Source organism: Bombina bombina, chromosome 7 (assembly GCF_027579735.1).
Source record: "Bombina bombina isolate aBomBom1 chromosome 7, aBomBom1.pri, whole genome shotgun sequence".
Lineage (NCBI taxonomy): Eukaryota > Metazoa > Chordata > Amphibia > Anura > Bombinatoridae > Bombina > Bombina bombina.
This window is the reverse complement of record NC_069505.1, coordinates 374704499-374728676: the sequence shown is the minus strand read 5'-3', so window position 1 is coordinate 374728676 and position 24178 is coordinate 374704499. Positions and strand designations below refer to the sequence as shown.

The following is a 24178-nucleotide window of genomic DNA, read 5'->3' as shown; positions in this document are numbered from 1 at the left end:
CAATAATTTTATTATTCACTTATTGTGATATTGATTCTTGATGCCCCCGTTCTTTTCTCACTATAGTGCTTAGAGTTATATGTCTGGAGGTATATCCCTCTCTCCTCTGGCACTTCTGTGATCTCGTATCCATTATTATATTAATGTATATATACTAGCTGATTTCTTGCGCCATCTCATATTCTTTGTTTTATATATATATATATATGTTAAGGGTTATTCAGGGATTCCTGACAGATATCAGTGTTACAATGTAACTATCGCTAATTTTGAAATAAAATAGTTTGGAAATAGCAAAGTGCTACTTGTACTTATTGCCCTATAACTTGCAAAACAAGCAAAGAACATGTAAACATTGGGTATTACTAAACTCAGGACAAAATGTAGAAACTATTTAGCATGGTTGTTTTTTGGTGGTTGTAGATGTGTAACAGATTTTGGGGGTCAAAGTTAGAAAAAGTGTGGGTTTTTTTTCATTTTTTTCATAATATTTTATAATTTTTTTATAGTAAATTATAAATGATGAAAATAATGGTATCTTTCGAAGGTCCATTTAATGGTGAGACAAACTGTATATATGTGTGGGTACAGTAAATGAGTAAGAGGAAAAATTACAGCTAAACACAAACACAGCAGAAATGTAAAAAAAAACAGGGTCCTTAACGGTAAGAAAATTGAAAAATGGTCTGACCACTAAGGGGTTAAAAGTTAATGGTTAACTTCTTTAGTTTTCAGTCTTGTTGAAATGACAACTGTGTTTTTATTGCATGTAAAAACTAAATTCTTCCTGTTGTTTCCCACGGTAATCATAATTACTATGATGATCACAACTGTGAATTTCAAGACTGTGACTAATGTGACTAATAAAAAATTGTAGTAAAAAAGGTAATGAGGTTCTTTCCTGTACTGAGCAGTCTACTAACTTACATAAAGAAGAATTTTACGTGTAAAATTTATTCAATTATGGAGATTGGAGGTTTATGATATTCCAGAGCCCTTTGGCTGCCATAGAGAAGTACACTGCAATGCAAAATAATGAGCTGCAGCTCTCTCTGGCAGCTAAAGGGTTAATGGCACTTGATGAGGGGGGGCACAGTAGTCGTCAGGGCCGCTACTAGAAATTTTGGGGCCCCTGACTTAACCATTGATCAGGCCCCCCCCCATTTGACATGTGCAATTTTTGACTAAGTGACTAAATCGTATATGCACTTTATTCTTGTGTCTATTTAAACTTGTAAATGTTGTAAAGGTAGTAACATACAAACACACAGACACACTCATACACTGAAACACTCACTCATAAGGATTCACATATAGACACTCTAGCAGACATGCAAAGAAACACACTCAGCACTTGTTTACATTGACCTGACAAGTAATGAGTTAGACTACAGTTTTGTAAAAAAAAGGAGATTTAGAAAACAAAATATGGAGTTCTGGTTATCTTTTTGTAAAGGAAGATGCCAACTAAATGACAACAGCATGCAGTGGCTATAAAGAAGGGCCCTGAACTGTCTAAACAATAATTTAAAGGTTAAATGGTGGATTAGGTGATTTCCGGAAAGGTCTCATTAGTCTCAAAGTTTGTAGAAAGATGTGAATAATCAGTAGTAAGGTAAAATGTCATAAAAAGGAACAGACAATGGACACACACACACACAAACTCAAACTTGCACATACACCCAAGGAAACACCGACAGAGACAGCCTCAGAAAACACACAAAGACATACACACACACACAGAGAGACACCCACAGAAAACACACAAAGACATACACACACAGAGAGACAACCACATAAAACACAGAAATACATACTGTACATACACACACCCTCACTGAGACATCCACAGAATACACACACCCTCACAGAGACATCCACAGAAAACACAGACATACATACATACACACACACACACTCACAGAGACATCCACAGAAAACACAGACATACACACCCACCCTCACAGAGGCATCCAGAGAAAATACACAAAGACAAACATATAAACACCCTAACAGAGACACCCATAGAAAAAGCTCAAAGACATATGCACACACCCTCACAGACATCCACAGAAAATGCACAAAGACATACACACCCACCCTCACAGAGAGACCCACAGAGAAAAAAATACATAAAAACCAAAGCACAAACCAAAGCACAAAGACATAAACACAGAAACCCACAGAAACACTCACAGGAGGGAACATTTATACACCTTGCATCCCCTAAATCAACAGTGTGTGTAACATGCATGATAAAAAAAATGCAGAAATTAAGAGATCACTTTTCAAAGAATCATAATTGTAATTGTGCGAACAAAAATAATTCTGTGAATTCAAAATTGAACTTTAATGATCTGGGTAGATTGCTAGATGAAGAAAAGTACTTTTAAAAGCTTGATACTCATATCCTATCTAAGCTAATTTAATTTATAACTCTTTATTCCATATGCTATATTTTATAAATACACATCATAAACTTAAAGAAATAATGATTTGGAGATAGATTTATTATTTTATTTTATATCTAAATGTATTATTTATGAAGAACATATTTAATGTGTAATTCTTCTTTGAAAAAGTATATTTTAGTCTAATCGTGATTTTATAACTCCACACTCATACCATTAGATCTGGTTAAATGCAGGATTTAGGCTTGTTGGTATGTATTTCAAAATTAAGTCAGCTGTAGTGTAAACTAAACAGTTTTAAGTTAACCTGTCTCATTTTAAACACTGAGCAATCTTAGTCTGAGAGTATAACATTTTATGCAGATGTAAAAATCTTAGATAAAATGCCTTCTTGCATCTGGAAAGTCCTTGCATAAAGGGGCAGTACACTGGAATGTAATATATATATATATATATATATATATATATATATATATATATAAATGCATATCTGCCAAAAGGGCACCTACCATTTGTGTATTGAGGAGGAAGAATTTCTGCATGGTTTTAAAGATAGAATTTCTACAGCCTTGTCAAATAATCATAAATACACTGGTGCTAAAAAAAATTGTTTTTATGGACCCCTGGCCCCACCATACAACTACTACCACACTGAAGTTACAATCCAAAATTGCACAAAGAAATAAAAAACATTTGCTAAGTAAGTCCTACCTCCTCTGCAAATGAAAGTGATCTGCCGTCTTACCCAGGCACACACTGTACAAACAAAGTGCCAAGTCTGTCTCACACTGTGCATAGTGGCTTCGTGCACACTCAGAAATCCTCTCAAATGCTAATACTTTACTCCCTGTAATGACATTTCCCATGCTCAATTAGCACTCTGCTGTAGTACCCACTGGTGGATACCAAAATTAAAAAAAAAAAAAAAACAATTTTTTTTTTTTTTTAGTTCTTGCCTCATGGGGCCCCCCTGGCCCATTGGGCCCCTGACAGAAGTCACCCCTGTCACCCCCTGATGGCGGCCCTGGTAGTCGTTTTTCGAAAATCGTCCTTAACCTCATAAGAATGCTGGACCGCATCACCTCCTGTGACATAGAATCAGCTGTTTGACCGCAAATCCTTCACTACGCATGCGCTCCACCGCGTCACTACATTACCCAGCACGTCACCACATTCCAATCGCCATGGTCCAGCATTCTTATGGGGCAGAGAACTTTGCGCTACACACCAAAGAAGCCAATCTCTAACCAGACACACATATATATATATATATATATATATATATATATATATATATAGTTCGGTCCACTGTAATACCCCGATGTTCACTATTTATTTCGCCTCTGCCTGGGGGGTTCAAAGGGGGCGCCCTGACGATCCTCTGGCATCCACCCCAAGTGAACGAATAAGGATTACAAGGGGGGCCTTGACCCCCCCCCCCCCCCAAGCAAAAAAGATAGTGAAGATGATGGGGAATTACAGTGCATTGTATTTATGTTTGATGTGGTGACTCGATCGGTCCAGCATTCTTATGGGTCGAGAACATATTTAGACCACCAGTGAAGCCACCTCCCTGAAATGAGTTTTTGCATGTTGGGATGTTTTTTTGTTTTTATTTAACATAAACATCCCCATTAGGGGTTGAATAATGAATAACGAAAAAAGTGTCTAACTTCAGGTGGATTCAGAACGAGACATCAGTGTCACTAATTTCTAATACCTTTGTTGATCCAACTCACGTAACTAACTATGCAATGACTACATTAATAACAACATGACGCGTTCATTAACGACCGCTCAGGTTGCAATTTGCGTCCCGCGGTTTATAGATCACCTAAAGATTAAGAAACCTCATCCAGCTCCTCCTCTCTGACGTCGCATAACGCTTTACTCAGATTGGCCCAAATGGTTTGGTGACCGGAAGTAGATAGTTTGTGACTGCTACTGTTTTGAGATTGGGATGATTTCGCTTTTCCGCTCACGAAATGTCAGACTCTTTGTTTCACGAGCGACAGCGGCTAGAGCTGTGCGCCGTGCACGCGCTCAATAACTTACTGCAGCGGCCCGAGATCACTCAGCAGCGGGCGGAGGAGATATGCAGAGGGTGAGAGGTCAATAGCTGCCAGTGTGTATGCGTTAGGCGACCGAGGCATAGAGCTTGGTTGTTAGAGTGCTTGAGAGAGTTTAGTGATTCAGACACATATAGTGACCACAGTGACAAAACAAGGTGCCAGGCTGAATTAGCTGACAGCTATAATTTATGAGCCAATAGCTAAACTGCTGATGGGGGATATCGGCTACTGACAGCGAGGAATAGCTGCTGGACTATGAGCAACATCTGCAAAGTTAATATAGAAAGAGTTCCTGAGTGAAATGAATCAGCAGATGTTAGAACTGGTAGCAAAGTTGTCTATTAATGTTAGAAAACTGTAAAAAAAAATGAGAGAGAGCAACAACAAGGTAGAAAGCTTCTGTTATGTGTGATTTCTCATATATTAGAAAGCTGCTGGGTTAGGAGACACTTCAGCAAACGACTGATGCTGGTTTAAGAGACACTTCAGCAAGTGACAGAGAGACTGATGCTGGGTTGAGACACTACAGTAAATGAGAGAGAGAGACTGATGCTGGGTTGAGACACACTACAGTAAATGAGAGAGAGACTGATGCTGGGTTGAGACACACTACAGTAAATGAGAGCGAGACTGATGCTGGGTTGAGACACACTACAGTAAATGAGAGAGAGACTGATGCTGGGTTGAGACACACTACAGTAAATGAGAGAGAGACTGATGCTGGGTTGAGACACACTACAGTAAATGAGAGAGAGACTGATGCTGGGTTGAGACACACTACAGTAAATGAGAGAGAGACTGATGCTGGGTTGAGAGACACTACAGTAAATGAGAGAGAGACTGATGCTGGGTTGAGACACACTACAGTAAATGAGAGAGAGACTGATGCTGGGTTGAGACACACTACAGTAAATGAGAGAGAGACTGATGCTGGGTTGAGACACACTACAGTAAATGAGAGAGAGACTGATGCTGGGTTGAGACACACTACAGTAAATGAGAGAGAGACTGATGCTGGGTTGAGACACACTTCAGTAACTGAGAGAGAGACTGCTGGGTTGAGAGACACTTCACCAAATGAGAGAGAGACTGATGCTGGGTTGAGAGACACTTCACCAAATGAGAGAGAGACTGATGCTGGGTTGAGAGACACTTCAGTAAATGACAGAGAGACTGATGCTGGGTTGAGACACACTTCAGTAAATGACAGAGAGACTGATGCTGGGTTGAGAGACACTTCAGTAAATGAGAGAGAGACTGATGCTTGGTTGAGAGACACTTCACCAAATGAGAGAGAGACTGATGCTGGGTTGAAAGACACTTCAGTAAATGAGAGAGAGACTGAAGCTGGGTTGAGAGACATTTTAGCAAATGACAGAGAGACTGATGCTTGGTTGAGAGACACTTCCGTAAATGACAGAGCGACTGATGCTGGGTTGAGAGACACTACAGTAAATGAGAGAGAGACTGATGCTTGGTTGAGAGACACTTCAGTAAATGAGAGAGAGACTGATGCTGGGTTGAGAGACACTTCAGTAAATGAGAGAGAGACTGATGCTGGGTTGAGAGACACTTCAGTAAATGACAGAGAGACTGATGCTGGGTTGAGAGACACTTCAGTAAATGAGAGAGACTGATGCTGGGTTGAGAGAAACTGATGCTGGGTTGAGAGACACTTCAGTAAACAAGAGTGATACTGGGTTGGGAGACACTTCAGCAAATGATAGTGAGACTGATGCTGGGTTGAGAGACACTTCAGCAAATGATAGTGAGACTGATGCTGGGTTGAGAGACACTTCAGTAAATGAGAGAGAGAGACTGATACTGGGTTGAGAGACACTTCAGTAAATGAGAGAGAGAGACTGATGCTGGGTTGAGAGACACTTCAGTAAATGAGTGAGACTGATGCTGGGTTGAGAGACACTTCAGTAAATGACAAAGAGACTGATGCTGGGTTGAGAGACACTTCAGTAAATGAGTGAGACTGATGCTGGGTTGAGAGACACTTCAGTAAATGAGAGAGAAACTGATGCTGGGTTGAGAGACACTTCAGTAAATGACAGAGAGACTGATGCTGGGTTGAGAGACACTTCAGCAAATGAGAGAGAGACTGATGCTGGGTTGAGAGACACTTAAGTAAATGACAGAGAGACTGATGCTGGGTTGAGAGACACTTCAGCAAATGAGAGAGAGACTGATGTTGGTTTGAGAGACACTTCAGCAAGTGACAGAGAGACTGATGCTGGGTTGAGACACACTACAGTAAATGAGAGAGAGACTAATGCTGGGTTGAGAGACAGTTCAGCAAATGAGAGAGAGACTGATGCTGGGTTGAGACACTTTAGTAAATGACAGAGAGACAGATGCTGGGTTGAGAGACACTTCAGCAAATGAGAGAGAGACTGATGCTGGGTTGAGAGACACTTCAGTAAATGAGAGAGAGACTGATGCTGGGTTGAGAGACACTACAGTAAATGACAGAGAGACAGATGCTGGGTTGAGAGACACTTCAGCAAATGAGAGAGACAGATGCTGGGTTGAGACACACTTCAGTAAATGAGAGAGAGAGACTGATGCTGGGTTGAGAGACACTTCAGTAAATGAGAGAGAGAGACTGATGCTGGGTTGAGAGACACTTCAGTAAACGAGTGAGACTGCTGGGTTGAGAGACACTTCAGTAAATGAGTGAGACTGCTGCTGGGTTGAGAGACACTTCAGTAAATGACAAAGAGACTGCTGCTGGGTTGAGAGACACTTCAGTAAATGACAGAGAGACTGATGCTGGGTTGAGAGACACTTCAGCAAATGAGAGAGAGACTGATGCTGGGTTGAGAGACACTTCAGTAAATGAGTGAGACTGATGCTGGGTTGAGAGACACTTCAGTAAATGAGAGAGAAACTGATGCTGGGTTGAGAGACACTTCAGTAAATGACAGAGAGACTGATGCTGGGTTGAGAGACACTTAAGTAAATGACAGAGAGACTGATGCTGGGTTGAGAGACACTTCAGCAAATGAGAGAGAGACTGATGTTGGTTTGAGAGACACTTCAGCAAGTGACAGAGAGACTGATGTTGGGTTGAGACACACTACAGTAAATGAGAGAGAGACTGATGCTGGGTTGAGAGACAGTTCAGCAAATGAGAGAGAGACTGATGCTGGGTTGAGACACTTTAGTAAATGACAGAGAGACAGATGCTGGGTTGAGAGACACTTCAGCAAATGAGAGAGAGACTGATGCTGGGTTGAGAGACACTTCAGTAAATGAGAGAGAGACTGATGCTGGGTTGAGACACACTACAGTAAATGAGAGAGACAGATGCTGGGTTGAGAGACACTTCAGCAAATGAGAGAGACAGATGCTGGGTTGAGACACACTTCAGTAAATGAGAGAGAGAGACTGATGCTGGGTTGAGACACACTTCAGTAAATGAGAGAGAGAGACTGATGCTGGGTTGAGAGACACTTCAGTAAATGAGAGAGAGAGACTGATGCTGGGTTGAGAGACACTTCAGTAAACGAGTGAGACTGCTGGGTTGAGAGACACTTCAGTAAATGAGTGAGACTGCTGCTGGGTTGAGAGACACTTCAGTAAATGACAAAGAGACTGCTGCTGGGTTGAGAGACACTTCAGTAAATGAGAGAGAGACTGATGCTGGGTTGAGAGACACTTCAGTAAATGACAGAGAGACTGTTGCTGGGTTGAGAGATACTTCAGCAAATGAGAGAGAGACTGATGCTGGTTTGAGAGACACTTCAGCAAGTGACAGAGAGACTGATGCTGGGTTGAGACACACTACAGTAAATGACAGAGAGACTGATGCTGGTTTGAGAGACACTTCAGAAAATGAGAGAGAGACTGATGCTGGTTTGAGAGACACTTCAGCAAGTGACAGAGAGACTGATGCTGGGTTGAGACACACTACAGTAAATGAGAGAGAGACTGATGCTGGGTTGAGAGACACTTCAGCAAATGACAGAGAGACTGATGCTGGGTTGAGACACACTACAGTACATGACAGAGAGACAGATGCTGGGTTGAGACAAACTCCAGTAAATGACAGAGAGACTGATGCTGGGTTGAGAGACAGTTCAGCAAATGAGAGAGAGACTGATGCTGGGTTGAGAGACACTTCAGTAAATGAGAGAGAGACTGATGCTGGGTTGAGACACACTACAGTAAATGACAGAGAGACTGATGCTGGGTTGAGACACACTTCAGTAAATGAGAGACAGACTGATACTGGGTTGAGAGACACTTCAGTAAATGAGAGAGAGAGAGACTGATGCTGGGTTGAGAGACACTTCAGTAAATGACAGAGAGACTGATGCTGGGTTGAGAGACACTTCAGTAAATGAGTGAGACTGATGCTGGGTTGAGAGACACTTCAGTAAATGACAGAGAGACTGATGCTGGGTTGAGAGAGACTTCAGTAAATGAGAGAGAGACTGATGCTGGGTTGAGAGACACTTCAGCAAATGAGAGAGAGACTGATGCTGGGTTGAGAGACACTTCAGTAAATGAGAGAGAGACTGATGCTGGGTGGAGAGACACTTCAGTAAATTACAGAGAGACTGATGCTGGGTTGAGAGACACTTCAGTAAATAACAGAGAGACTGATGCTGGGTGGAGAGACACTTAAGTAAATGACAGAGAGACTGATGCTGGGTTGAGAGACACTTCAGCAAATGAGAGAGAGACTGATGCTGGTTTGAGAGACACTTCAGCAAATGAGAGAGAGACTGATGCTGGTTTGAGAGACACTTCAGCAAATGAGAGAGAGACTGATTCTGGGTTGAGAGACACTTCAGTAAATGACAGAGAGACTGATGCTGGGTGGAGAGACACTTCAGTAAATTACAGAGAGACTGATGCTGGGTTGAGAGACACTTCAGTAAATGACAGAGAGACTGATGCTGGGTTGAGAGACACTTCAGCAAATGAGAGAGAGACTGATGCTGGTTTGAGAGACACTTCAGCAAATGAGAGAGAGACTGATGTTGGTTTGAGAGACACTTCAGCAAGTGACAGAGAGACTGATGCTGGGTTGAGACACACTACAGTAAATGAGAGAGAGACAGATGCTGGGTTGAGAGACAGTTCAGCAAATGAGAGAGAGACTGATGCTGGGTTGAGACACTTTAGTAAATGACAGAGAGACAGATGCTGGGTTGAGAGACACTTCAGCAAATGAGAGAGAGACTGATGCTGGGTTGAGAGACACTTCAGTAAATGAGAGAGAGACTGATGCTGGGTTGAGACACACTACAGTAAATGACAGAGAGACAGATGCTGGGTTGAGAGACACTTCAGCAAATGAGAGAGACAGATGCTGGGTTGAGACACACTTCAGTAAATGAGAGACAGACTGATTCTGGGTTGAGAGACACTTCAGTAAATGAGAGAGAGAGACACTTCAGTAAATGAGTGAGACTGCTGCTGGGTTGAGAGACACTTCAGTAAATGACAGAGAGACTGATGCTGGGTTGAGACACACTACAGTACATGACAGAGAGACAGATGCTGGGTTGAGACAAACTCCAGTAAATGACAGAGAGACTGATGCTGGGTTGAGAGACAGTTCAGCAAATGAGAGAGAGACTGATGCTGGGTTGAGAGACACTTCAGTAAATGAGAGAGAGACTGATGCTGGGTTGAGACACACTACAGTAAATGACAGAGAGACTGATGCTGGGTTGAGACACACTTCAGTAAATGAGAGACAGACTGATACTGGGTTGAGAGACACTTCAGTAAATGAGAGAGAGAGAGACTGATGCTGGGTTGAGAGACACTTCAGTAAATGACAGAGAGACTGATGCTGGGTTGAGAGACACTTCAGTAAATGAGTGAGACTGATGCTGGGTTGAGAGACACTTCAGTAAATGACAGAGAGACTGATGCTGGGTTGAGAGAGACTTCAGTAAATGAGAGAGAGACTGATGCTGGGTTGAGAGACACTTCAGCAAATGAGAGAGAGACTGATGCTGGGTTGAGAGACACTTCAGTAAATGAGAGAGAGACTGATGCTGGGTGGAGAGACACTTCAGTAAATTACAGAGAGACTGATGCTGGGTTGAGAGACACTTCAGTAAATAACAGAGAGACTGATGCTGGGTGGAGAGACACTTAAGTAAATGACAGAGAGACTGATGCTGGGTTGAGAGACACTTCAGCAAATGAGAGAGAGACTGATGCTGGTTTGAGAGACACTTCAGCAAATGAGAGAGAGACTGATGCTGGTTTGAGAGACACTTCAGCAAATGAGAGAGAGACTGATTCTGGGTTGAGAGACACTTCAGTAAATGACAGAGAGACTGATGCTGGGTGGAGAGACACTTCAGTAAATTACAGAGAGACTGATGCTGGGTTGAGAGACACTTCAGTAAATGACAGAGAGACTGATGCTGGGTTGAGAGACACTTCAGCAAATGAGAGAGAGACTGATGCTGGTTTGAGAGACACTTCAGCAAATGAGAGAGAGACTGATGTTGGTTTGAGAGACACTTCAGCAAGTGACAGAGAGACTGATGCTGGGTTGAGACACACTACAGTAAATGAGAGAGAGACAGATGCTGGGTTGAGAGACAGTTCAGCAAATGAGAGAGAGACTGATGCTGGGTTGAGACACTTTAGTAAATGACAGAGAGACAGATGCTGGGTTGAGAGACACTTCAGCAAATGAGAGAGAGACTGATGCTGGGTTGAGAGACACTTCAGTAAATGAGAGAGAGACTGATGCTGGGTTGAGACACACTACAGTAAATGACAGAGAGACAGATGCTGGGTTGAGAGACACTTCAGCAAATGAGAGAGACAGATGCTGGGTTGAGACACACTTCAGTAAATGAGAGACAGACTGATTCTGGGTTGAGAGACACTTCAGTAAATGAGAGAGAGAGACACTTCAGTAAATGAGTGAGACTGCTGCTGGGTTGAGAGACACTTCAGTAAATGAGTGAGACTGCTGCTGGGTTGAGAGACACTTCAGTAAATGAGTGAGACTGCTGCTGGGTTGAGAGACACTTCAGTAAATGAGAGAGAGACTGATGCTGGGTTGAGACACACTACAGTAAATGACAGAGAGACTGATGCTGGGTTGAGACACACTTCAGTAAATGAGAGAGAGAGACTGATGCTGGGTTGAGAGACACTTCAGTAAATGAGAGAGAGATTAATGCTGGGTTGAGAGACACTTCAGTAAATGAGAGAGAGAGACTGATGCTGGGGTGAGAGACACTTCAGTAAATGAGAGAGAGAGACTGATGCTGGGTTGAGAGACACTACAGTAAATGAGTGAGACTGATGCTGGGTTGAGAGACACTTCAGTAAATGAGTGAGACTGATGCTGGGTTGAGAGACACTTCAGTAAATGAGAGAGAGACTGATGCTGGGTTGAGAGAGACTTCAGTAAATTACAGAGAGACTGATGCTGGGTTGAGAGACACTTCAGCAAATGAGAGAGAGACTGATGCTGGGTTGAGACACACTTCAGCAAATGAGAGAGAGAGACTGATGCTCGGTTGAGACACAATTCAGCAAATGAGAGAGAGACTGATGCTGGGTTGAGAGACACTTCAGCAAATGAGACTGATGCTGGTTTGAGAGACACTTCAGCAAGTGACAGAGAAACTGATGCTGGGTTAAGACACACTACAGTAAATGAGAGAGAGACTGATGCTGGGTTGAGAGACACTTCAGTTAATGAGAGACTGATGCTGGGTTGAGAGACACTTCAGTAAATGAGAGAGAGACTGATGCTGGGTTGAGAGACACTACAGTAAATGAGAGAGAGACTGATGCTGGGTTGAGACACACTACAGTAAATGAGAGAGAGACTGATGCTGGGTTGAGAGACACTTCAGTTAATGAGAGACTGATGCTGGGTTGAGAGACACTTCAGTAAATGAGAGAGAGACTGATGCTGGGTGGAGAGACACTTCAGTAAATGAGAGAGAGACTGATGCTGGGTTGAGAGACACTTCAGTAAATGACAGAGAGACTGATGCTGGGTGGAGAGACACTTCAGTAAATGAGAGAGAGACTGATGCTGGGTTGAGAGACACTTCAGTAAATGACAGAGAGACTGATGCTGGGTGGAGAGACACTTCAGTAAATGACAGAGAGACTGATGCTGGGTTGAGAGACACTTCAGTAAGTGAGAGAGAGACTGATGCTGGGTGGAGAGACACTTCAGTAAATGACAGAGAGACTGATGCTGGGTTGAGAGACACTTCAGTAAATGACAGAGAGACTGATGCTGGGTTGAGAGACACTTCAGTAAATGACAAAGAGACTGATGCTGGGTTGAGAGAGACTTCACCAAATGAGAGAGAGACTGATGCTGGGTTGAGAGAGACTTCACCAAATGAGAGCGAGACTGATGCTGGGTTGAGAGAGACTTCACCAAATGAGAGAGAGACTGATGCTGGGTTGAGAGAGACTTCACCAAATGAGAGAGAGACTGATGCTGGGTTGAGAGAGACTTCAGTAAATGACAGAGAGACTGATGCTGGGTTGAGAGACACTTCAGCAAATGAGAGTGAGACTGATGCTGGGTTGAGACACACTTCAGCAAATGAGAGAGAGACTGATGCTCGGTTGAGACACACTTCAGCAAATGAGAGAGAGACTGATGCTCGGTTGAGACACAATTCAGCAAATGAGAGAGAGACTGATGCTGGGTTGAGAGACACTTCAGTAAATGACAGAGAGACTGATGCTGGGTTGAGAGATACTTCAGTAAATGACAGAGAGACTGATGCTGGGTTGAGAGACACTTCAGTAAATTACAGAGAGACTGATGCTGGGTTGAGACACACTTCAGTAAATGAGTGACTGATGCGGGGTTTAGAGACACTTCAGCAAATGAGAGAGAGACTGATGCTGGGTTGAGACACACTTCAGCAAATGAGAGAGAGACTGATGCTCGGTTGAGACACAATTCAGCAAATGAGAGAGAGACTGATGCTGGGTTGAGAGACACTTCAGTAAATGACAGAGAGACTGATGCTGGGTTGAGAGACACTTCAGCAAATGAGAGACTGATGCTGGTTTGAGAGACACTTCAGCAAGTGACAGAGAAACTGATGCTGGGTTAAGACACACTACAGTAAATGAGAGAGAGACTGATGCTGGGTTGAGAGACACTTCAGTTAATGAGAGACTGATGCTGGGTTGAGAGACACTTCAGTAAATGAGAGAGAGACTGATGCTGGGTTGAGAGACACTTCAGTAAATGACAGAGAGACTGATGCTGGGTGGAGAGACACTTCAGTAAATTACAGAGAGACTGATGCTGGGTTGAGAGACACTTCAGTAAATGAGAGAGAGACTGATGCTGGGTGGAGAGACACTTCAGTAAATGACAGAGAGACTGATGCTGGGTTGAGAGACACTTCAGCAAGTGACAGAGAAACTGATGCTGGGTTAAGACACACTACAGTAAATGAGAGAGAGACTGATGCTGGGTTGAGAGACACTTCAGTTAATGAGAGACTGATGCTGGGTTGAGAGACACTTCAGTAAATGAGAGAGAGACTGATGCTGGGTTGAGAGACACTTCAGTTAATGAGAGACTGATGCTGGGTTGAGAGACACTTCAGTAAATGAGAGAGAGACTGATTCTGGGTTGAGAGACACTTCAGTAAATGACAGAGAGACTGATGCTGGGTGGAGAGACACTTCAGTAAATGAGAGAGAGACTGATGCTGGGTTGAGAGACACTTCAGTAAATGACAGAGAGACTGATGCTGGGTGGAGAGACACTTCAGTAAATGACAGAGAGACTGATGCTGGGTTGAGAGACACTTCAGTAAATGAGAGAGAGACTGATGCTGGGTGGAGAGACACTTCAGTAAATGACAGAGAGACTGATGCTGGGTTGAGAGACACTTCAGTAAATGACAGAGAGACTGATGCTGGGTTGAGAGACACTTCAGTAAATGACAAAGAGACTGATGCTGGGTTGAGAGAGACTTCACCAAATGAGAGAGAGACTGATGCTGGTTTGAGAGAGACTTCACCAAATGAGAGCGAGACTGATGCTGGGTTGAGAGAGACTTCACCAAATGAGAGAGAGACTGATGCTGGGTTGAGAGAGACTTCACCAAATGAGAGAGAGACTGATGCTGGGTTGAGAGAGACTTCAGTAAATGACAGAGAGACTGATGCTGGGTTGAGAGACACTTCAGCAAATGAGAGTGAGACTGATGCTGGGTTGAGACACACTTCAGCAAATGAGAGAGAGACTGATGCTCGGTTGAGACACACTTCAGCAAATGAGAGAGAGACTGATGCTCGGTTGAGACACAATTCAGCAAATGAGAGAGAGACTGATGCTGGGTTGAGACAAACTTCAGCAAATGAGAGAGAGACTGATGCTGGGTTGAGAGACACTTCAGTAAATGACAGAGAGACTGATGCTGGGTTGAGAGACACTTCAGTAAATTACAGAGAGACTGATGCTGGGTTGAGAGACACTTCAGTAAATTACAAAGAGACTGATGCTGGGTGGAGAGGCACTTCAGTAAATGACAGAGAGACTGATGCTGGGTTGAGACACACTTCAGCAAATGAGAGAGAGACTGATGCTCGGTTGAGACACAATTCAGCAAATGAGAGAGAGACTGATGCTGGGTTGAGAGACACTTCAGTAAATGACAGAGAGACTGATGCTGGGTTGAGAGACACTTCAGCAAATGAGAGACTGATGCTGGTTTGAGAGACACTTCAGCAAGTGACAGAGAAACTGATGCTGGGTTAAGACACACTACAGTAAATGAGAGAGAGACTGATGCTGGGTTGAGAGACACTTCAGTTAATGAGAGACTGATGCTGGGTTGAGAGACACTTCAGTAAATGAGAGAGAGACTGATGCTGGGTTGAGAGACACTTCAGTAAATGACAGAGAGACTGATGCTGGGTGGAGAGACACTTCAGTAAATGACAGAGAGACTGATGCTGGGTTGAGAGACACTTCAGTAAATGACAGAGAGACTGATGCTGGGTTGAGAGACACTTCAGTAAATGAGAGAGAGGCTGATGCTGGGTTGAAAGACACTTCAGTAAATGAGTGAGACTGATGCTGGGTTGAGAGAGACTTCACCAAATGAGAGAGAGACTGATGCTGGGTTGAGAGAGACTTCAGTAAATGACAGAGAGACTGATGCTGGGTTGAGAGAGACTTCAGTAAATGACAGAGAGACTGATGCTGGGTTGAGAGACACTTCAGCAAATGAGAGAGAGACTGATGCTGGGTTGAGACACACTTCAGCAAATGAGAGAGAGACTGATGCTCGGTTGAGACACAATTCAGCAAATGAGAGAGAGACTGATGCTGGGTTGAGACAAACTTCAGCAAATGAGAGAGAGACTGATGCTGGGTTGAGACACACTACAGTAAATGAGAGAGAGACTGATGCTTGGTTGAGAGACACTTCAGTAAATTACAGAGAGACGGATGCTGGGTTGAGAGACACTTCAGTAAATTACAGAGAGACTGATGCTGGGTGGAGAGACACTTCAGTAAATTACAGAGAGACTGATGCTGGGTTGAGACACACTTCAGTAAATGAGTGACTGATGCGGGGTTGAGAGACACTTCAGCAAATGATAGAGAGACTGATGCTGGGTTGAGAGACACTTCAGTAAATGACAGAGAGACTGATGCTGGGTTGAGAGAAACTTCAGCACATGACAGAGAGACTGGTGCTGGGTTGAGAGACACTTCAGTAAATGAGAGAGAGACTGATGCTGGGTTGAGAGACACTTCAGTAAATGACAGAGAGACTGATGCTGGGTTGAGAGACACTTCAGTAAATGAGTGAGACTGATGCTGGGTTGAGAGACACTTCAGTAAATGACAAAGAGACTGATGCTGGGTTGAGAGACACTTCAGTAAATGAGAGAGACTGCTGCTGGGTTGAGAGACACTTCAGTAAATGACAGAGAGACTGCTGCTGGGTTGAGAGACACTTCAGCAAATGAGAGAGAGACTGATGCTGGTTTGAGAGACACTTCAGCAAATGAGAGAGAGACTGATGCTGGGTTGAGACACACTCCAGTAAATGACAGAGAGACTGATGCTGGGTTGAGACACTTTAGTAAATGACAGAGAGACAGATGCTGGGTTGAGAGACACTTCAGTAAATGAGAGAGAGACTGATGCTGGGTTGAGAGACACTTCAGTAAATGACAGAGAGACTGATGCTGGGTTGAGACACACTCCAGTAAATGACAGAGAGACTGATGCTGGGTTGAGACACTTTAGTAAATGACAGAGAGACAGATGCTGGGTTGAGAGACACTTCAGTAAATGAGAGAGAGACTGATGCTGGGTTGAGAGACACTACAGTAAATTACAGAGAGACAGATGCTGGGTTGAGACACACTCCAGTAAATGACATAGAGACTGATGCTGGGTTGAGACACACTACAGTAAATGAGAGAGAGACTGATGCTTGGTTGAGAGACACTTAAGTAAATGAGAGAGAGACTGATGCTGGGTTGAGACACACTCCAGTAAATGACAGAGAGACTGATGCTGGGTTGAGACACTTTAGTAAATGACAGAGAGACAGATGCTGGGTTGAGAGACACTTCAGTAAATGAGAGAGAGACTGATGCTTGGTTGAAAGAGACTGATGTTGGGTTGAGAGACACTTCAGTAAATTACAGAGAGACGGATGCTGGGTTGAGAGACACTTCAGTAAATTACAGAGAGACTGATGCTGGGTGGAGAGACACTTCAGTAAATGACAGAGAGACAGATGCTGGGTTGAGAGACACTTCAGTAAATGAGAGAGAGACTGATGCTGGGTTGAGAGACACTACAGTAAATTACAGAGAGACAGATGCTGGGTTGAGACACACTCCAGTAAATGACAGAGAGACTGATGCTGGGTTGAGAGACACTTCAGTAAATGAGAGAGAGACTGATGCTGGGTTGAGAGACATTTCAGCAAATGAGAGAGAGACTGATGCTGGGTTGAGAGACACTTCAGTAAATGAGAGAGAGACTGATGCTGGGTTGAGAGACACTTCAGTAAATGACAGAGAGACTGATGCTGGGTTGAGAGACACTTCAGCAAATGAGAGAGACAGATGCTGGGTTGAGACACACTTCAGTAAATGAGAGACATACTGATGCTGGGTTAAGAGACACTTCAGTAAATGAGAGAGAGAGAGACTGATGCTGGGTTGAGAGACACTTCAGTAAATGAGAGAGATTAATGCTGGGTTGAGAGACACTTCAGTAAATGAGAGAGACTGATGCTGGGTTGAGAGACACTTCAGTAAATGAGTGAGACTGATGCTGGGTTGAGAGACACTTCAGTAAATGAGTGAGACTGATGCTGGGTTGAGAGACACTTCAGTAAATGACAAAGAGACTGCTGCTGGGTTGAGAGACACTTCAGTAAATGAGTGACTGATGCTGGGTTGAGACACACTTCAGTAAATGAGAGAGAGACTGATGCTGGGTTGAGAGACACTTCAGTAAATGACAGAGAGACTGATGCTGGGTTGAGAGACACTTCAGCAAATGAGAGAGAGACTGATGCTGGGTTGAGAGACACTTCAGTAAATGACAGAGAGACTGATGCTGGGTTGAGACACACTACAGTAAATGAGAGAGAGACTGATGCTGGGTTGAGACACACTACAGTAAATGAGAGAGAGACTGATGCTGGGATGAGACACACTTCAGTAAATGAGAGAGAGACTGATGCTGGGTTGAGAGACACTTCAGTAAATGACAGAGAGACTGATGCTGGGTTGAGAGACACTTCAGTAAATTACAGAGAGACTGATGCTGGGTTGAGAGACACTTCAGTAAATGAGAGAGACTGATGCTGGGTTGAGAGACACTACAGTAAATGAGAGAGACTGATGCTGGGTTGAGAGACACTTCAGTAAATTACAGAGAGACTGATGCTGGGTTGAGAGACACTTCAGTAAATGAGAGAGACTGATGCTGGGTTGAGAGACACTTCAGTAAATTACAGAGAGACTGATGCTTGGTTGAGACACACTTCAGTAAATGAGTGACTGATGCTGGGTTGAGAGACACTTCAGTAAATTACAGAGAGACTGATGCTGGGTTGAGAGACACTTCAGCAAATGAGAGAGACTGATGCTGGGTTGAGAGACACTTCAGTAAATGAGAGAGACTGATGCTGGGTTGAGAGACACTTCAGTAAATGAGAGAGACTGATGCTGGGATGAGACACACTTCAGTAAATGAGAGAGAGACTGATGCTGGGTTGAGAGACACTTCAGTAAATTACAGAGAGACTGATGCTGGGTTGAGAGACACTTCAGTAAATTACAGAGAGACTGATGCTGGGTTGAGAGACACTTCAGTAAATTACAGAGAGACTGATGCTGGGTTGAGAGACACTTCAGCAAATGAGAGAGACTGATGCTGGGTTGAGAGACACTTCAGCAAATGAGAGAGACTGATGCTGGGTTGAGAGACACTTCAGTAAATGAGAGAGACTGATGCTGGGTTGAGAGACACTTCAGTAAATGAGAGAGACTGATGCTGGGTTGAGAGACACTTCAGTAAATGAGAGAGACTGATGCTGGGTTGAGAGACACTTCAGTAAATTACAGAGAGACTGATGCTGGGTTGAGAGACACTTCAGTAAATTACAGAGAGACTGATGCTGGGTTGAGAGACACTTCAGCAAATGAGAGAGACTGATGCTGGGTTGAGAGACACTTCAGCAAATGAGAGAGACTGATGCTGGGTTGAGAGACACTTCAGTAAATGAGAGAGAGACTGATGCTGGGTAGAGAGATTTTGGCAAACAACAAAGAAAGTTAGATGTCTGCAAATTACAGGGCGCAAATTGATTGGTTGGGAAAGAAATTGACAGAAAAAGACTTGTTCAGTCAAGAGATTTCAGCTAATCAAAGAGGGGTACTAGGTTGAGAGCTAAACTAGCCAGAAAGAAATAGCCAATCGGAAGAAGAGACCTAGAGTGAGAACAATGTCTGCTAATGTCACGTAGCTGCCACAGGAAATTGCTCTGCCAGTAGTGAGCTGGGGGTAGAAGAATAATCAGAGAGCAGGAAAAGAAAGAATCTCCCTTGAGAAAAAGGAAAGTTCATGTAAATGACAACAATAACTGTTAGGTAGAAACTGTGCAAATAACTAGCTGGAGAAGAGTCACAACAGATGAGGAGGGATGATAGTTTGTACATAGAGGTAGGAAAGACAGTGACAGAGCTGTCACAAGAAGATAAAGTGAAGAGTGGTTGTTGTAAGAAATATGTGGGGGGGGGGGGGGGCTAATGAGATCTCCCATCAAGTTGCACAGAATAAAATGGCGGTAGTGGGACATACTCAATTTAAAATAGAAAAAATACTAGGTTGTTAGTTTATTTAAGAGACTTTTTAAAGGGACAGTAAAGTTCAAATTTAAACTTTCACGATTCAGATAGGGAATGTAATTTTAAACAAATTTCCAATTTACTTTTATCATCAAATTTGCTTTGTTCGTTTGGTATTCTTAGTTGAAAGCTAAACCAAGGTAGGCTCATATGCTAATTTCTAAGCCCTTGAAGGCCGCCTCTTATCTGAATGCATGTGACAGTTTTTCACAGCTAGAGGGTGTTGTTAGTTCATTTGGGCCTTATAGATATCGTGCTCACGCCCGTGGAGTTATTTAAGAGTCAAATTGCCTGAAATGCAAGTCTGTCAAAAGATCTGAGATAAGGAGGCAGTCTGCAGAGGCTTAGATAGAAGGTAATCACAGAGGTTAAAAGTGTATTAATATAACCTTGTTGGTTATGCAAAACTGGGGAATGGTAAAAAAAGGGATTGTCTATCTTTTATAACAATTACATTTTTGGTGTTTACTGTCCCTTTTAAGATACTTTTTTTTTTCTGCTCTTTGTTTATAGTTTGGCACCAAATACCCTGTTTAACCCTCATCGCAGTGTCCTGGGAACCGGAAACTATGATGTCAATGTCATTATGGCTGCTCTTCACTCTTTGGACTATGCAGCTGTGTGGTGGGACAAGAGGAGGTAAGAACTGGGTCCTGTATAGAGAGGAACCTCTAAGTCACCAGTGTTATTATACAAATAGGAACTTGTTTGGCACGGATACAAATGAAAGACTTCCATATTTCTTTTAAAAGGTCCCTGGAGAGCTTGGTGTTAAGTGAAATTCTAGGCTTCATCTTAAACATCCCTTCTCCTGTGTCTTTGGGCTTCCTGTCTCTTCCTATCACTAGAAAACACTGGATTGCTGTGCGTCAAATTAATGGCGTTTACTATAACCTGGACTCAAAACTCAAAGCCCCAGCAAAACTTGGCAGTCCGAGAGAGCTGAGGTAGGACCTTTAAGACGCTGAATATTTGCTTGATACTTATGTCATGATACGGGTATTGTAAGCCTTATTTTACAGCTAACTTTATCTACCTGAAATTGGTCATTTCCCAAGTCTGATTTAGCTATCTTAACTCCTTCGCGACCAGGAATTTCAGAGAAAAACTTGCCCAAAGTACTGGAGACTTTTTAGCGTTTTTGCTATTTTGCTATCAATCTTTTTTTTTTATTTACCTATATTTTTAAATTAGATTGATCTAGGCTAGGGTTGCCACCTCGGCCATGTTTTCTTGGACACTTATGAGTGTAGGGTGTGCAGAGGGCAACATGCACTACGCATCTGGACAGCACACAAATAGGGACCATTGACAGCACTATTTCTGTTATTCCCTGCACACCCTGCAGCATGTGTAACTCATAAGTGTCCAGGAACATATGGCCGAGGTGGCATCCCTAATCTAGGCCCATTTTGGTATATTTGATGCCACTATTTGGCTGCCAAAAATACAAACATATAAAAAAAAATGTTAGCTTTTATAAAAACTTCTTACTGAAATTATTTACACACAGCAACTGCAGTTATAAGACAAATGGTTAAAGAAGATTCTTTGGGGTGCCAATTGTTCAGAAATAGACATACATGGCTTTGCAATTAGAAGGCTGCTATTTGCAGCTGCTCCACCACACTTCTGAAATTCCCGGCAGTGAAGGGGTTAATCAGTTAACTTGTAAGGTTCATTTTTGTTGTAGTGTAGAGATTACCCTGACACCTCAGACCCCTGATCCCTTATTGATCCCTCCTAAAATGCTCTCTTTCCTCCTCCATCTCTACTGGTCACCTCCATCTTTGGTACTGGCAACCAGTCTGCGAGTAACAATTCAATGTATTTATTTTTTAAATATAATTTATTTTCTGTAATGTAGCAGCCCCTCTCCCCTTCAAGATCCCTTTTTCCTGTAGCGTAGGGTCCCCCTCCAGCTGATTTTGTTCTATAGTGTAGGACCCTGTCCCGCCTCTCCCCAGCCTCATTTTTTTTTGCTGTAGTGTAGGAAACCCCACACACACACCCCTCCGCTTGGCTGATCCACCCACCTCCCTCTTTCCCTCCTACCGCTGCCACTCGGCACTGATGATGATCGTTGCAGTGAGTGACACCGACAGTGTTACACTCTGCAACGATCAGCGATCTGCTTTCATATTGTAAGGGAGCACCATATAATATGGGAGGGGTGAAATATTGTGCAGGGGTTCATCATGAATGATGTGATCTCTGTGTATGTATCTGACTTTTGAGCTTGCCAGGCTAGGAAAGGGTTAAAGAGACGGTAAACTTATAAAAAAATCTTTCCTCTTTTAAACATGCCCTCTGCACTACATTATTATTATTATTATTATACTTTATTTATGAACTGCCAACATATTCCGCAGCGCTGTCCATGTTAAATATTTTATATTTCTATAAAAAATGTGTTCCAAACATACTTGCGTGGAGTGTTTTCTGGCCGCCCACCAGTTGGCTGCTTTTTTTTTTCCTTTTTCGTAAACTTTCATAAACATATACCAATTGCGCAACTTTCATAAACATATACCGATTGCGCTATAAGTATAATGTGTCATGCCTTAGTTCATAAGATGCCTTACAATAAGGAAAAGCGTTTGCGTTTACTGAAGAAACAGAGCTGACGGGCAGTCAAGATTTCAGCTTGAATGAGCTCAGGTGGGAGGAAATGGAGGCGGGATGAAGTATTCGAGTGGTCCGCACAGTCGCTTATGGGAGTTTGTTTTACTAAATAAGCACTTAGAAATTCTCAGTGTAGCCACTGCCCACAGCTAAATAAGAGAGCTACAATTACAGAACGTAGGTTACACGGTCACATGTTTTTTGCAGCTGAAGTCCTATACTGAACATGGGCAATAAACTAATGTAGCCAACAGATAGGTGTCTCCTAGCAACACTTCAAAGGAGAAACTGCTAATCTGCCTTCCTGCAGAGGTCCCACCCTCATTGTAGGGATGTGACAGAAAGCAATGTTCCCTGTTTAAATGAAGTTTAATTAAAGGTAACATCCTTTTAAAGTGATGAATAATGCATGGTGCAATGTTTTCTACTAAAGGGACACTAAAGTCAAAATAAACAGTCTTTTTATAATCACACTTTCTGGGGAACAAGCTCCTACTGAGCATGTGCACAAGGTTTAGGTTTTTTATTGTTTATCATCCGGTGCCTGCAGCTCTTCAAAACTGTTCTCTTATTTTAACCCTTTACAAGAACTGTTTAGTGAAGCTCTGGGCGCTGCCATCTTGGAATTTAAAGGGGCATGAAACACAAAATGTTTATTTTTTGATTCATAGAGCGTACAATTTAAATTTCCAATGTGCTTCTGTTATCTAATTTGCTTTGTTCTTTTGGTATCCTTGGTTGAAAAGGATACCTAGGTGTAGGCTAAGGAGTTGGGAGCTAGCTTCTGATTGGTGGTTGCACATAAATGTCCCTTGTCATTGGCATATCAATATGTTCAGCATGCTCCCAGTTGTGAAATTATACTTCTTCAATAAAGGATACCAAGAGAATAAAGCAAAATATAAAATTGAAGCAAATTGGAAAGTTGTTAACAGGGACAGTCTAGTCCAAAATAAACTGTCATGATTCATATAGGGTAGAGCTGCAACAACTAATCGTCATAATCGATAATAATCGATTATGAAAATAGTTGCCAACGAATCTCATAATCGATTAATCGATTAGTTGGTTTTTCAACCTTTATAAGTATATATTCGTTATTTTTAGAGCGGACTAGATATTTCCCCTCACCTTATAGCTGGTTATTTACCATTGCATATAGATATTCAAGGTATTTTTATGTTAGAATGAAGTCAAGGGTTACTTTGAGAGGCCCCTTGCCAAGGTAGAAAACACTTAGCATTGGTGAAGAGCTAACAAAGATGCAGGAAACATAGCTGCAAACAGAGAACCAGCCTTAGCCAGAAGCATGTGGACATGTTGAGATTTTTGCATTTCAATAAAAAGTTTCTGAAAGAGTGAATAACAGGCTATCACTGTTAATAACATTCTAACTCTTTCTAGTTCTACCTGTTTTCAAACAGTTTGTGGTTTTGTTTAATTATAAAACTGTGCTCTGCTGCTTAAAAATTGAAGAAACAGTTGTGTTAATGTAAAGTTTTAGTCTGAAGTTATATTTGTAACACTCATTATGTGGATTTTATTTAAAACATAGAAAACTATTATTGATTCTCTTTTTATCCGATTAGTCGATTAATCGAAAAAATAATCGGCCTATTAATCATTCATAAAAAAATAATCATTAGTTGCAGCCCTAATATAGGGCATTTA

At 42.5% G+C, this 24178-nt stretch overlaps 1 protein-coding gene across 1 annotated transcript in view; it reads left to right on the top strand.

The window, feature by feature from the left end:
• Positions 1–4320: 4320 nt before the first annotated feature.
• The window catches only part of JOSD2 (Josephin domain containing 2), a 42854-nt gene continuing 22996 nt past the window's right edge, over positions 4321–24178 (top strand). The window contains exons 1-3 of the mRNA XM_053721091.1: positions 4321–4515; positions 20396–20521; positions 20635–20829. Coding sequence (XP_053577066.1) covers positions 4397–4515; positions 20396–20521; positions 20635–20829 — 440 coding nt within the window. The 5' untranslated portion in view covers positions 4321–4396. The remainder of the gene's footprint in view (positions 4516–20395; positions 20522–20634; positions 20830–24178) is intronic.